The sequence below is a fragment of the Dendrobates tinctorius genome, unplaced genomic scaffold (genome assembly GCF_039654945.1).
Source record: "Dendrobates tinctorius isolate UK_male_01 unplaced genomic scaffold, ASM3965494v1 ptg000179l, whole genome shotgun sequence".
NCBI classification, from domain to species: Eukaryota; Metazoa; Chordata; class Amphibia; order Anura; family Dendrobatidae; genus Dendrobates; species Dendrobates tinctorius.
The window spans coordinates 3,970,029-3,983,673 of NW_027361846.1; the positions used below are offsets into that span (position 1 = coordinate 3,970,029).

Below are 13,645 nucleotides of genomic sequence, written 5' to 3' on the forward strand. Positions count from 1 at the left end.
CAGCAGTCACAAGGGCAAACACAGGACACTGGAGGGAACAGCAGTCACCGGAGCAAACACAGGACACCAGGGGAAAACACAGGACACCGGGGGGGGGGGAGACGACAGCAGTCACAAGTGCAAAACATAGGACGCTGGGGGGAGGACAGTAATCACCAGGGCAAATCAAAACACAGGTCATGGACGGCAGTCACCAGGGCGAACAAGATGTGGGTAGACCACAGCGACAGCCATCAGGGAGCACATGGGGGCATAGTATCCACAGGGGAGCACACTGCAGGAATCAGGGGGCACACAGGATGCACAGCAGCAGACGAGATGTTTTATTATTCAGATGGTCACAGGACAGTGGAATGTAACACGGCAACCAAAGTGTAAACGGCGCCATCTCAGGTGGCTGTTGGTAGAGCACCTCCACGGCCGTAGTCAGCGGTTTCCTCACACTCTGCCACGTCAGACGCATCAAAAAATAAAAAAATAAATAATATCTTGGTCTAATGTCGTCAGATAAAATTGTTCATGTTCCAAAATGTAACTACAGGACCTCCGCAAGAGGCACAAAAACCCCCAATGTGAAGTCCAGATGATGGGGGTCTCACTGCTGGGGCTTGGCCAGATATTCTTTATACATAGAGTACAGCACACCTGGAGAGAGAGGACAGAGTCACTGCCAGGAAGAGGAGGCGTTCAGTCCTACAGCACCAAAGCCATCGCCTCCCACCAGCTGCCCACCCCCATCGCCCCAACCTCTGGCCATCGCCTCCCCACCACCTCAACCTCTGGCCATCACCTCAATCTCTGGTCATCACCTCCCACCCTCTAATCTCTGGTCATTGCCTTCCCACCACCCCAACATCTGGTCATTGCTACCCACCATCCAATCTCTGGCCATCGCCTCCCACCGTCCCAACCTCTGGTCATCACCCCTCAACAGCTGCCCCCCCCGATCTCTGGCCATCGCCTCCCACCGTCCCAACCTCTGGTCATCACCCCTCGACAGCTCCCCCCCCCCCCCGATCTCTGGTCATCGCCTTCCACCGGCTGCCTGCCCCCCTCCCCCCCGTCTCTCCGGTCATCGCCTACCACCGGCTGCCTGCCCCCCTCCCCCCGTCTCTCTGGTCATCGCCTCCCACCGGCTGCCTGCCCCCGAAACCCCCCCCCCCCCACCGTCTCTCTGGTCATCGCCTCCCACCAGCTGCCCCCTCCTCCCCATTCTCTGGTCATCGCCTTCCGCCGGCTGTTTGCCCTCAATCTCTGGTTATCACCTCCCACCGATGGCTCATCCCCACCACAGACTCACCACAAGTCATTGCACCAACAACGAAGCCCTGTGCCCCCACCCGCATGTGTATAAGGTGCACAGACATCTTGGTGTCTCCTCGGGATCTGATCTTATACAGTCCATACGCCACGACCGCGGCAAATCCAGCAATACCTGAAATAGAGACCAGCAGTCATCAGCACAAAAGGGGTTAATGGGTGAGACAGCGCCACCTCAGACCCCAGGTGTACAATAAGATTAGCAGGGGTGACACTCACCAACAGGCACAAATGGGGACTCCTTAGACTTCTTTATCAGCTTCGATGTCTGAGTCTCTCCAAGTTCGTAGGTTGGGAGGACATCACCTGCGCCAGATGCCATGATGTCTGCAGGGCGAGAAGGACCAGGTGACCACGTGTACTGCTACCCCTCCCCCATTAGAGCGCCTCCTGTGTCCTCACCCCTCCCCCAATTCTCCGGCGCTCCCTCTCCTCTCCGGCTCTCCCCCCCCCTCTCCTCAGTCCTCTCCGGCTCTCCCCCGCCTCCCCCCTGCCTCTCCTCCGTATTGTCCGGCGCTCCCCCCTCCTCTCCTCCGTACTCTCCCCGTACTCTCCCCCTACTCTCCTCCGTACTCTCCCCCTACTCTCCTCCGTATTCTCCGGCTCTCCCCCTACTCTCCTCCGTATTCTCCGGCTCTCCCCTTCCTCTCCTCCGTACTCTCCGGCGCTCCCCCTCCTCTCCTCCGTACTCTCCGGCGCTCCCCCTCCTCTCCTCCGTACTCTCCGGCTCTACCCCTCCTCTAGTCCTGCTCTCCCCCTCCTCTCCTCCATATTCTCCTGCTCTCCCCCTCCTCTCCTCCATATTCTCCTGCTCTCCCCCTCCTCTCCTCCATATTCTCCGGCTCTCCCCCTCCTCTCCTCCATATTCTCCGGCTCTCCCCCTCCTCTCCTCCATATTCTCCGGCTCTCCCCCTCCTCTCCTCCATATTCTCCCCCTCCTCTCCTCCATATTCTCCGGCTCTCCCCCTCCTCTCCTCCGTACTCTCCCCCTCCTCTCCTCCGTACTCTCCCCCTCCTCTCCTCCGTATTCTCCCCCTCCTCTCCTCCGTATTCTCCCCCTCCTCTCCTCCGTATTCTCCCCCTCCTCTCCTCCGTATTCTCCCCCTCCTCTCCTCCGTATTCTCCCCCTCCTCTCCTCCGTATTCTCCCCCTCATCTCCTCCGTATTCTCCCCCTCATCTCCTCCGTATTCTCCCCCTCATCTCCTCCGTATTCTCCGGCTCTCCCCCTCCTCTCCTCCGTATTCTCCCCCTCCTCTCCTCCGTATTCTCCCCCTCCTCTCCTCCGTATTCTCCCCCTCCTCTCCTCCGTATTCTCCCCCTCCTCTCCTCCATATTCTCCGGCTCTCCCCCTCCTCTCCTCCATATTCTCCCCCTCCTCTCCTCCGTACTATCCCCCTCCTCTCCTCCGTACTATCCCCCTCCTCTCCTCCGTACTATCCCCCTCCTCTCCTCCGTGTTCTCCGGCTCTCCCCCTCCTCTCCTCCGTGTTCTCCGGCTCTCCCCCGCCTCTCCTCCGTGTTCTCCGGCTCTCCCCCTCCTCTCCTCCGTATTTTCCCCCTCCTCTCCTCCGTATTCTCTGGCTCTCCCCTCCTCTCCTCGGTATTCTCCGGTTCTCCCCCTCGTCTCCTCCGTATTCTCCGGCTCTCCCCCTCCTCTCCCCCGTATTCTCCGGCTCTCCCCCTCCTCTCCCCCGTATTCTCCGGCTCTCCCCCTCCTCTCCCCCGTATTCTCCGGCTCTCCCCCTCCTCTCCCCCGTATTCTCCGGCTCTCCCCCTCCTCTCCTCCGTATTCTCCGGCTCTCCCCCTCCTCTCCCCCGTATTCTCCGGCTCTCCCCCTCCTCTCCTCCGTATTCTCCGGCTCTCCCCCTCCTCTCCTCCGTATTCTCCGGCTCTCCCCCTCCTCTCCTCCGTATTCTCCGGCTCTCCCCCTCCTCTCCTCCGTATTCTCCGGCTCTCCCCCTCCTCTCCTCCGTATTCTCCGGCTCTCCCCCTCCTCTCCTCCGTATTCTCCGGCTCTCCCCCTCCTCTCCTCCGGCTCTCCCCCTCCTCTCCTCCGTATTCTCCGGCTCTCCCCCTCCTCTCCTCCGTATTCTCCGGCCCTCCCCCTCCTCTCCTCCGGCCCTCCCCCTCCTCTCCTCCGTATTCTCCGGCTCTCCCCCTCCTCTCCCCCGTATTCTCCGGCCTTCCCCCTCCTCTCCTCCGTATTCTCCGGCCCTCCCACTCCTCTCCTCCGGCCCTCCCCCTCCTCTCCTCCGTATTCTCCGGCCCTCCCCCTCCTCTCCTCCGTATTCTCCGGCCCTCCCCCTCCTCTCCTCCGTATTCTCCGGCTCTCCCCCTCCTCTCCTCCGTATTCTCCGGCTCTCCCCCTCCTCTCCTCCGTATTCTCCGGCCCTCCCCCTCCTCTCCTCCGTACTCTCCGGCTCTCCCCCTCCTCTCCTCCGTACTCTCCGGCTCTCCCCCTCCTCTCCGGCTCTCCCCCTCCTCTCCTCCGTACTCTCCGGCTCTCCCCCTCCTCTCCTCCGTACTCTCCGGCTCTCCCCCTCCTCTCCTCCGTACTCTCCGGCTCTCCCCCTCCTCTCCTCCGTACTCTCCGGCTCTCCCCCCTCCTCTCCTCCGTACTCTCCGGCTCTCCCCCTCCTCTCCTCCGTATTCTCCGGCTCTCCCCCTCCTCTCCCCGGCTCTCCCCCTCCTCTCCCCCGTATTCCCCGGCTCTCCCCCTCCTCTCCTCCGTATTCCCCGGCTCTCCCCCTCCTCTCCTCCGTATTCCCCGACTCTCCCCCTCCTCTCCGGCTCTCCCCCTCCTTTCCTCCGTATTCCCCGGCTCTCCCCCTCCTCTCCTCCGGCTCTCCCCCGCCTCTCCTCCGTATTCTCCGGCTCTCCCCCTCCTCTCCTCCGTATTCCCCGGCTCTCCCCCTCCTCTCCTCCGTATTCTCCGGCTCTCCCCCTCCTCTCCTCCGTATTCTCCGGCTCTCCCCCTCCTCTCCTCCGTATTCTCCGGCTCTCCCCCTCCTCTCCTCCGTATTCTCCGGCTCTCCCCCTCCTCTCCTCCGTATTCTCCGGCTCTCCCCCTCCTCTCCTCCGTATTCTCCGGCTCTCCCCCTCCTCTCCTCCGTATTCTCCGGCTCTCCCCCTCCTCTCCTCCGGCTCTCCCCCTCCTCTCCTCCGTATTCTCCGGCTCTCCCCCTCCTCTCCTCCGTATTCTCCGGCTCTCCCCCTCCTCTCCTCCGTATTCTCCGGCTCTCCCCCTCCTCTCCTCCGTATTCTCCGCCTCTCCCCCTCCTCTCCTCCGTATTCTCCGCCTCTCCCCCTCCTCTCCTCCGTATTCTCCGCCTCTCCCCCTCCTCTCCTCCGTATTCTCCGCCTCTCCCCCTCCTCTCCTCCGTACTCTCCGGCTCTCCCCCGTATTCTCCGGCTCTCCCCCTCCTCTCCTCCGTACTCTCCCCCTCCTCTCCGGCTCTCCCCCTCCTCTCCTCCGTACTCTCCCCCTCCTCTCCGGCTCTCCCCCTCCTCTCCTCCGTATTCTCCGGCTCTCCCCCTCCTCTCCTCCGTACTCTCCCCCTCCTCTCCCCCGTACTCTCCGGCTCTCCCCCTCCGTACTCTCCCCCTCCTCCGTATTCCCCGGCTCTCCCCCCTCCTCCCCTCCGTACTCTCCGGCTCTCCCCTCCTCCGTATTCTCCGGCTCTCCCCCTCCTCTCCTCCGTATTCTCCGCCTCTCCCCCTCCTCTCCTCCGTATTCTCTGCCTCTCCCCTCCTCCGTATTCTCCGGCTCTCCCCCTCCTCCGTATTCTCCGGCTCTCCCCCTCCTCCGTATTCTCCGGCCCTCCCCCTCCTCTCCTCCGTATTCTCCGGCCCTCCCCCTCCTCTCCTCCGTATTCTCCGGCCCTCCCCCTCCTCTCCTCCGTATTCTCCGGCTCTCCCCCTCCTCTCCTCCGTATTCTCCGGCCCTCCCCCTCCTCTCCTCCGTACTCTCCGGCTCTCCCCCTCCTCTCCTCCGTACTCTCCGGCTCTCCCCCTCCTCTCCGGCTCTCCCCCTCCTCTCCTCCGTACTCTCCGGCTCTCCCCCTCCTCTCCTCCGTATTCTCCGGCTCTCCCCCTCCTCTCCTCCGTATTCTCCGGCCCTCCCCCTCCTCTCCCCCGTATTCTCCGGCCCTCCCCCTCCTCTCCTCCGTATTCTCCGGCCCTCCCCCTCCTCTCCTCCGTATTCTCCGGCTCTCCCCCTCCTCTCCTCCGTATTCTCCGGCTCTCCCCCTCCTCCGTATTCTCCGGCCCTCCCCCTCCTCTCCCCCGTATTCTCCGGCCCTCCCCCTCCTCTCCTCCGTATTCTCCGGCTCTCCCCCTCCTCTCCTCCGTATTCTCCGGCTCTCCCCTGTATTCTCCGGCTCTCCCCTTCCTCTCCTCCGTATTCTCCGGCCCTCCCCTTCCTCTCCTCCGTATTCTCCGGCTCTCCCCCTCCTCTCCTCCGTATTCTCCGGCCCTCCCCCTCCTCTCCCCCGTATTCTCCGGCCCTCCCCCTCCTCTCCTCCGTATTCTCCGGCTCTCCCCTTCCTCTCCTCCGTATTCTCCGGCCCTCCCCTTCCTCTCCTCCGTATTCTCCGGCTCTCCCCCTCCTCTCCTCCGTATTCTCCGGCCCTCCCCCTCCTCTCCCCCGTATTCTCCGGCTCTCCCCTTCCTCTCCTCCGTATTCTCCGGCTCTCCCCCTCCTCTCCTCCGTATTCTCCGGCTCTCCCCCTCCTCTCCTCCGTATTCTCCGGCCCTCCCCCTCCTCTCCCCCGTATTCTCCGGCCCTCCCCCTCCTCTCCTCCGTATTCTCCGGCTCTCCCCCTCCTCTCCTCCGTACTCTCCGGCTCTCCCCCTCCTCTCCTCCGTACTCTCCGGCTCTCCCCCTCCTCTCCTCCGTATTCTCCGGCTCTCCCCCCTCCTCTCCCCGGCTCTCCCCCGTATTCCCCGGCTCTCCCCCTCCTCTCCTCCGTATTCCCCGGCTCTCCCCCTCCTCTCCTCCGTATTCCCCGACTCTCCCCCTCCTCTCCGGCTCTCCCCCTCCTTTCCTCCGTATTCCCCGGCTCTCCCCCTCCTCTCCTCCGGCTCTCCCCCGCCTCTCCTCCGTATTCTCCGGCTCTCCCCCTCCTCTCCTCCGTATTCCCCGGCTCTCCCCCTCCTCTCCTCCGTATTCTCCGGCCCTCCCCCTCCTCTCCTCCGTATTCTCCGGCTCTCCCCCGCCTCTCCTCCGTATTCTCCGGCTCTCCCCCTCCTCTCCTCCGTATTCCCCGGCTCTCCCCCTCCTCTCCTCCGTATTCCCCGACTCTCCCCCTCCTCTCCTCCGTATTCTCCGGCTCTCCCCCTCCTCTCCTCCGTATTCTCCGGCTCTCCCCCTCCTCTCCTCCGTATTCTCCGGCTCTCCCCCTCCTCTCCTCCGTATTCTCCGGCTCTCCCCCTCCTCTCCTCCGTATTCTCCGGCTCTCCCCCTCCTCTCCTCCGTATTCTCCGGCTCTCCCCCTCCTCTCCTCCGTATTCTCCGGCTCTCCCCTCCTCTCCTCCGTATTCTCCGGCTCTCCCCCTCCTCTCCTCCGTATTCTCCGGCTCTCCCCCTCCTCTCCTCCGTATTCTCCGGCTCTCCCCCTCCTCTCCTCCGTATTCTCCGGCTCTCCCCCTCCTCTCCTCCGTATTCTCCGGCTCTCCCCCTCCTCTCCTCCGTATTCTCCGGCTCTCCCCCTCCTCTCCTCCGTATTCTCCGGCTCTCCCCTCCTCCGTATTCTCCGGCTCTCCCCTCCTCCGTATTCTCTGGCCCTCCCCTCCTCCCCTCCGTATTCTCCGCCTCTCCCCCTCCTCTCCTCCGTACTCTCCCCCTCCTCTCCCCCGTACTCTCCGGCTCTCCCCCTCCGTACTCTCCCCCTCCTCCGTATTCCCCGGCTCTCCCCCTCCTCCCCTCCGTACTCTCCCCTCCTCCGTATTCTCCGGCTCTCCCCCTCCTCTCCTCCGTATTCTCCGCCTCTCCCCCTCCTCTCCTCCGTATTCTCCGCCTCTCCCCTCCTCCGTATTCTCCGGCTCTCCCCCTCCTCCGTATTCTCCGGCTCTCCCCCTCCTCCGTATTCCCCGGCTCTCCCCCTCCTCTCCTCCGTATTCTCCGCCTCTCCCCCTCCGGCTCTGCCCCTCCTCTCCTCCGGCTCTGCCCCTCCTCTCCTCCGGCTCTGCCCCTCCTCTCCTCCGTATTCTCCGGCTCTCCCCCGTATTCTCCGGCTCTCCCCCTCCCGTCCTCCGTATTCTCCGGCTCTCCCCCTCCTCTCCTCCGTATTCCCCGGCTCTCCCCCTCCTCTCCTCCGTATTCTCCGCCTCTCCCCCTCCTCTCCTCCGGCTCTGCCCCTCCTCTCCTCCGGCTCTGCCCCTCCTCTCCTCCGTATTCTCCGGCTCTCCCCCGTATTCTCCGGCTCTCCCCCTCCCGTCCTCCGTATTCTCCGGCTCTCCCCCTCCTCTCCTCCGTATTCCCCGGCTCTCCCCCTCCTCTCCTCCGTATTCTCCGCCTCTCCCCCTCCTCTCCTCCGTATTCTCCGCCTCTCCCCCTCCTCTCCTCCGGCTCACCCCCTCCTTTCCTCCGTATTCTCCGGCTCTCCCCCTCCCGTCCTCCGTATTCTCCGGCTCTCCCCCTCCTCTCCTCCGTATTCCCCGGCTCTCCCCCTCCTCTCCTCCGTACTCTCCGGCTCTCCCCCTCCTCTCCTCCGTACTCTCCGGCTCTCCCCCTCCTCTCCTCCGTATTCTCCGGCTCTCCCCCTCCTCTCCTCCGTATTCTCCGGCTCTCCCCCTCCTCTCCTCCGTATTCTCCGCCTCTCCCCCTCCTCTCCTCCGTATTCTCCGGCTCTCCCCCTCCTCTCCTCCGTATTCTCCCCCTCTCCCCCTCCTCACTCTCCCCCTCCTCTCCTCCGTATTCTCCGGCCCTCCCCCTCCTCTCCCCCGTATTCTCCGGCCCTCCCCCTCCTCTCCTCCGGCTCTCCCCCTCCTCTCCTCCGTATTCTCCGGCCCTCCCCCTCCTCTCCTCCGTATTCTCCGGCTCTCCCCCTCCTCTCCTCCGTATTCTCCGGCTCTCCCCCTCCTCTCCTCCGTATTCTCCGGCTCTCCCCCTCCTCTCCTCCGTATTCTCCGGCTCTCCCCCTCCTCTCCTCCGTATTCTCCGGCTCTCCCCTTCCTCTCCTCCGTATTCTCCGGCTCTCCCCCTCCTCTCCCCCGTATTCTCCGGCCCTCCCCCTCCTCTCCTCCGTATTCTCCGGCTCTCCCCCTCCTCTCCTCCGTATTCTCCGGCCCTCCCCCTCCTCTCCTCCGGCTCTCCCCCTCCTCTCCTCCGTATTCTCCGGCTCTCCCCCTCCTCTCCTCCGTATTCTCCGGCTCTCCCCCTCCTCTCCTCCGTATTCTCCGGCTCTCCCCTTCCTCTCCTCCGTATTCTCCGGCTCTCCCCCTCCTCTCCCCCGTATTCTCCGGCCCTCCCCCTCCGTATTCTCCGGCTCTCCCCCTCCTCTCCTCCGTATTCTCCGGCCCTCCCCCTCCTCTCCTCCGTATTCTCCGGCCCTCCCCCTCCTCTCCTCCGTATTCTCCGGCTCTCCCCCTCCTCTCCTCCGTATTCTCCGGCTCTCCCCCTCCTCTCCTCCGTATTCTCCGGCTCTCCCCCTCCTCTCCTCCGTATTCTCCGGCTCTCCCCCTCCTCTCCTCCGTATTCTCCGGCTCTCCCCTTCCTCTCCTCCGTATTCTCCGGCTCTCCCCCTCCTCTCCTCCGTATTCCCCGGCTCTCCCCCTCCTCTCCTCCGTATTCCCCGGCTCTCCCCCTCCTCTCCTCCGTATTCTCCGGCTCTCCCCCTCCTCTCCCCCGTATTCTCCGGCCCTCCCCCTCCTCTCCCCCGTATTCTCCGGCCCTCCCCCTCCTCTCCTCCGTATTCTCCGGCTCTCCCCCTCCTCTCCTCCGTATTCTCCGGCTCTCCCCCTCCTCCGTATTCTCCGGCCCTCCCCCTCCTCCGTATTCTCCGGCCCTCCCCCTCCTCTCCCCCGTATTCTCCGGCCCTCCCCCTCCTCTCCTCCGTATTCTCCGGCTCTCCCCCTCCTCTCCTCCGTATTCTCCGGCTCTCCCCTGTATTCTCCGGCTCTCCCCTTCCTCTCCTCCGTATTCTCCGGCCCTCCCCTTCCTCTCCTCCGTATTCTCCGGCTCTCCCCCTCCTCTCCTCCGTATTCTCCGGCCCTCCCCCTCCTCTCCCCCGTATTCTCCGGCCCTCCCCCTCCTCTCCTCCGTATTCTCCGGCTCTCCCCCTCCTCTCCTCCGTATTCTCCGGCTCTCCCCTTCCTCTCCTCCGTATTCTCCGGCCCTCCCCCTCCTCTCCCCCGTATTCTCCGGCCCTCCCCCTCCTCTCCTCCGTATTCTCCGGCTCTCCCCTTCCTCTCCTCCGTATTCTCCGGCTCTCCCCTTCCTCTCCTCCGTATTCTCCGGCTCTCCCCTTCCTCTCCTCCGTATTCTCCGGCTCTCCCCCTCCTCTCCTCCGTATTCTCCGGCTCTCCCCCTCCTCTCCTCCGTATTCTCCGGCTCTCCCCCTCCTCTCCTCCGTATTCTCCGGCCCTCCCCCTCCTCTCCCCCGTATTCTCCGGCCCTCCCCCTCCTCTCCTCCGTATTCTCCGGCTCTCCCCTTCCTCTCCTCCGTATTCTCCGGCCCTCCCCCTCCTCTCCCCCGTATTCTCCGGCCCTCCCCCTCCTCTCCCCCGTATTCTCCGGCCCTCCCCCTCCTCTCCTCCGTATTCTCCGGCCCTCCCCCTCCTCTCCCCCGTATTCTCCGGCCCTCCCCCTCCTCTCCTCCGTATTCTCCGGCTCTCCCCTTCCTCTCCTCCGTATTCTCCGGCTCTCCCCTTCCTCTCCTCCGTATTCTCCGGCTCTCCCCCTCCTCTCCTCCGTATTCTCCGGCTCTCCCCCTCCTCTCCTCCGTATTCTCCGGCTCTCCCCCTCCTCTCCTCCGTATTCTCCGGCTCTCCCCCTCCTCTCCTCCGTATTCTCCGGCTCTCCCCCTCCTCTCCTCCGTATTCTCCGGCTCTCCCCCTCCTCTCCTCCGGCTCTCCCCCTCCTCTCCTCCGTATTCTCCGGCTCTCCCCCTCCTCTCCTCCGTATTCTCCGGCCCTCCCCCTCCTCTCCCCCGTATTCTCCGGCTCTCCCCTTCCTCTCCTCCGTATTCTCCGGCTCTCCCCTTCCTCTCCTCCGTATTCTCCGGCCCTCCCCCTCCTCTCCTCCGTATTCTCCGGCTCTCCCCCTCCTCTCCTCCGTATTCTCCGGCTCTCCCCCTCCTCTCCTCCGTATTCTCCGGCTCTCCCCCTCCTCTCCTCCGTATTCTCCGGCCCTCCCCCTCCTCTCCCCCGTATTCTCCGGCTCTCCCCCTCCTCTCCCCCGTATTCTCCGGCTCTCCCCTCCTCTCCTCCGTATTCCCCGGCTCTCCCCTTCCTCTCCTCCGTATTCTCCGGCTCTCCCCCGTATTCTCCGGCTCTCCCCTTCCTCTCCTCCGTATTCTCCGGCTCTCCCCCTCCTCTCCTCCGTATTCTCCGGCTCTCCCCCGTATTCTCCGGCTCTCCCCTTCCTCTCCTCCGTATTCTCCGGCTCTCCCCCTCCTCTCCTCCGTATTCCCCGGCTCTCCCCTTCCTCTCCTCCGTATTCTCCGGCTCTCCCCTTCCTCTCCTCCGTATTCTCCGGCTCTCCCCTTCCTCTCCTCCGTATTCTCCGGCTCTCCCCATCCTCTCCTCCGTATTCTCCGGCTCTCCCCTTCCTCTCCTCCGTATTCTCCGGCTCTCCCCTTCCTCTCCTCCGTATTCTCCGGCTCTCCCCCTCCTCTCCCCCGTATTCTCCGGCTCTCCCCTCCTCTCCTCCGTATTCTCCGGCTCTCCCCCTCCTCTCCTCCGTATTCTCCGGCTCTCCCCTTCCTCTCCTCCGTATTCTCCGGCTCTCCCCCGTATTCTCCGGCTCTCCCCTTCCTCTCCTCCGTATTCTCCGGCTCTCCCCCTCCTCTCCTCCGTATTCTCCGGCTCTCCCCTTCCTCTCCTCCGTATTCTCCGGCTCTCCCCCTCCTCTCCTCCGTATTCTCCGGCTCTCCCCCTCCTCTCCTCCGTATTCTCCGGCTCTCCCCCTCCTCTCCCCCGTATTCTCCGGCTCTCCCCTTCCTCTCCCCCGTATTCTCCGGCTCTCCCCCTCCTCTCCCCCGTATTCTCCGGCTCTCCCCTTCCTCTCCCCCGTATTCTCCGGCTCTCCCCCTCCTCTCCTCCGTATTCTCAGGCTCTCCCCCTCCTCTCCTCCGTATTCTCCGGCTCTCCCCCTCCTCTCCTCCGTATTCTCCGGCTCTCCCCCTCCTCTCCTCCGTATTCTCCGGCTCTCCCCCTCCTCTCCTCCGTATTCTCAGGCTCTCCCCCTCCTCTCCTCCGTATTCTCAGGCTCTCCCCCTCCTCTCCTGCCCGTCTCCTCCTCTCCTGCCCGTCTCCTCCTCACCTGCCCGTCTCCTCCGCTTCTCTTCTCCTGTCAGTGCGGCCGCCGCTTTTCTTGTTCCGACAGTCTGCTGACGTCACGGGGCGGGGCCTCACACGTGACCAAGGTTACGGGCGAGTCCTTGGTGACCTTCCTGGCTCTGGCCGTAGAGTGCGGGCGGCCGGAGAGGAGCGGCAGCTCCCGCGCTACTCACCCAGTAACGGAGAGGAGGAGGCCGCCCGCTGCGGCTCCACCAGGGCCTGAACCGCCATAACACCACCGGACTACAACTCCCACAGGGCCTTGCGCCGTGACGTCACAGGATGCCGACTTCTCTATGATTGGCTGTGGTGTTGTTGGGGCGGAGCCAAGACTGGTTCGGATGAGACGTGCGGTAGCGCGAGGCCTCACCTCCATGTAAGGAAAGTGCGTGACAAACGGCGTGACGTCACCTGCCGTTACCAGGGAGACGCCGAGGACACGCCCAGCCCTGTCAGCGTGACTCAGCGCTTACTGTCCGCCGAGAAGAACGGAACGTGCGGTGTGCGGGCGGCGTCTTCACCACAGGGCCCCGGGGTGCGCGGGCGTCGTCTTCACAGGGCCCCGGGGTGCGCGGGCGGCGTCTTCACAGGGCCCCGGGGTGCGCGGGCGGCGTCTTCACAGGGCCCCGGGGTGCGCGGGCGTCGTCTTCACAGGGCCCCGGGGTGCGCGGGCGTCGCCTTCACAGGGCCCATCATCACAAGACCCCGGGGTGCGCGGGCGTCGTCTTCACAGAGCCCCGGGGTGCGCGGGCGTCGTCTTCACAGGGCCCCGGGGTGCGCGGGCGGCGTCTTCACAGGGCCCCGGGGTGCGCGGGCGTCGCCTTCACAGGGCCCATCATCACAAGACCCCGGGGTGCGCGGGCGTCGTCTTCACAGGGCCCCGGGGTGTGCGGGCGGCGTCATCACAGGGCCCATCATCACAGGACCCTGGGGTGCGCGGGCGTCGTCGTCACAGGGCCCCGGGGTGCGCGGGCGTCGTCTTCACAGGGCCCCGGGGTGTGCGGGCGGCGTCATCACAGGGCCCATCATCACAGGACCCTGGGGTGCGCGGGCGTCGTCGTCACAGGGCCCCGGGGTGCGCGGGCGTCGTCTTCACAGGGCCCCGGGGTGTGCGGGCGGCGTCATCACAGGGCCCATCATCACAGGACCCCGGGGTGCGCGGGAGTCGTCGTCACAGGACCCCGGGGTGCGCGGGCGTCGTCTTCACAGGGCCCCGGGGTGTGCGGGCGGAGTCATCACAGGGCCCATCATCACAGGACCCCGGGGGTGCGCGGGCGTCGTCGTCACAGGGCCCCGGGGTGCGCGGGCGTCGTTGTCACAGGGCCCCGGGGTGCGCGGGCGTCGTCATCACAGGGCCCATCATCACAGGACCCCGGGGTGCGCGGGCGTCGTCGTCACAGGGCCCCGGGGTGCGCGGGCGTCGTCGTCACAGGGCCCCGGGGTGCGCGGGCGTCGTCATCACAGGACCCCGGGGTGCGCGGGCGTCGTCGTCACAGGGCCCCGGGGTGCGCTGGCGTCGTCATCACAGGGCCCCGGGGTGCGCGGGCGTCGTCTTCACAGGGCCCCGGGGTGCGCGGGCGTCGTCATCACAGGGCCCCGGGGTGCGCTGGCGTCGTCTTCACAGGGCCCCGGGGTGCGCGGGCGTCGTCATCACAGGGCCCCGGGGTGCGCGGGCGTCGTCATCACAGGGCCCCGGGGTGCGCGGGCGGCGTCATCACAGGGCCCCGGGGTGCGCGGGCGTCGCCTTCACAGGGCCCCGGGGTGTGCGGGCGGCGTCATCACAGGACCCTGGGGTGCGCGGGCGTCGTCATCACAGGGCCCATC

At 65.6% G+C, this 13,645-nt stretch overlaps 1 protein-coding gene across 4 annotated transcripts; it reads right to left on the reverse strand.

The window, feature by feature from the left end:
* Positions 1–302: 302 nt before the first annotated feature.
* Positions 303–12,141, reverse strand: HIGD1A (HIG1 hypoxia inducible domain family member 1A). Of its 4 annotated transcripts, none has more exons than XM_073551746.1 (4): positions 11,995–12,141; positions 1,540–1,647; positions 1,301–1,435; positions 303–645 (listed from the first exon to the last, which is right to left on the reverse strand). In XM_073551746.1, exons 1-4 carry the CDS (start codon positions 12,050–12,052, stop codon positions 596–598), a joined length of 351 nt encoding a protein of 116 aa, XP_073407847.1. In that variant the 5' UTR covers positions 12,053–12,141; the 3' UTR covers positions 303–595. The 4 variants fall into 4 exon arrangements, with proteins under 4 accessions (XP_073407847.1, XP_073407849.1, XP_073407848.1 ...); XM_073551748.1 differs by lacking the exon at positions 11,995–12,141 and adding an exon at positions 11,786–11,979; XM_073551747.1 differs by lacking the exon at positions 11,995–12,141 and adding an exon at positions 11,805–11,978.
* Positions 12,142–13,645: the final 1,504 nt, after the last annotated feature.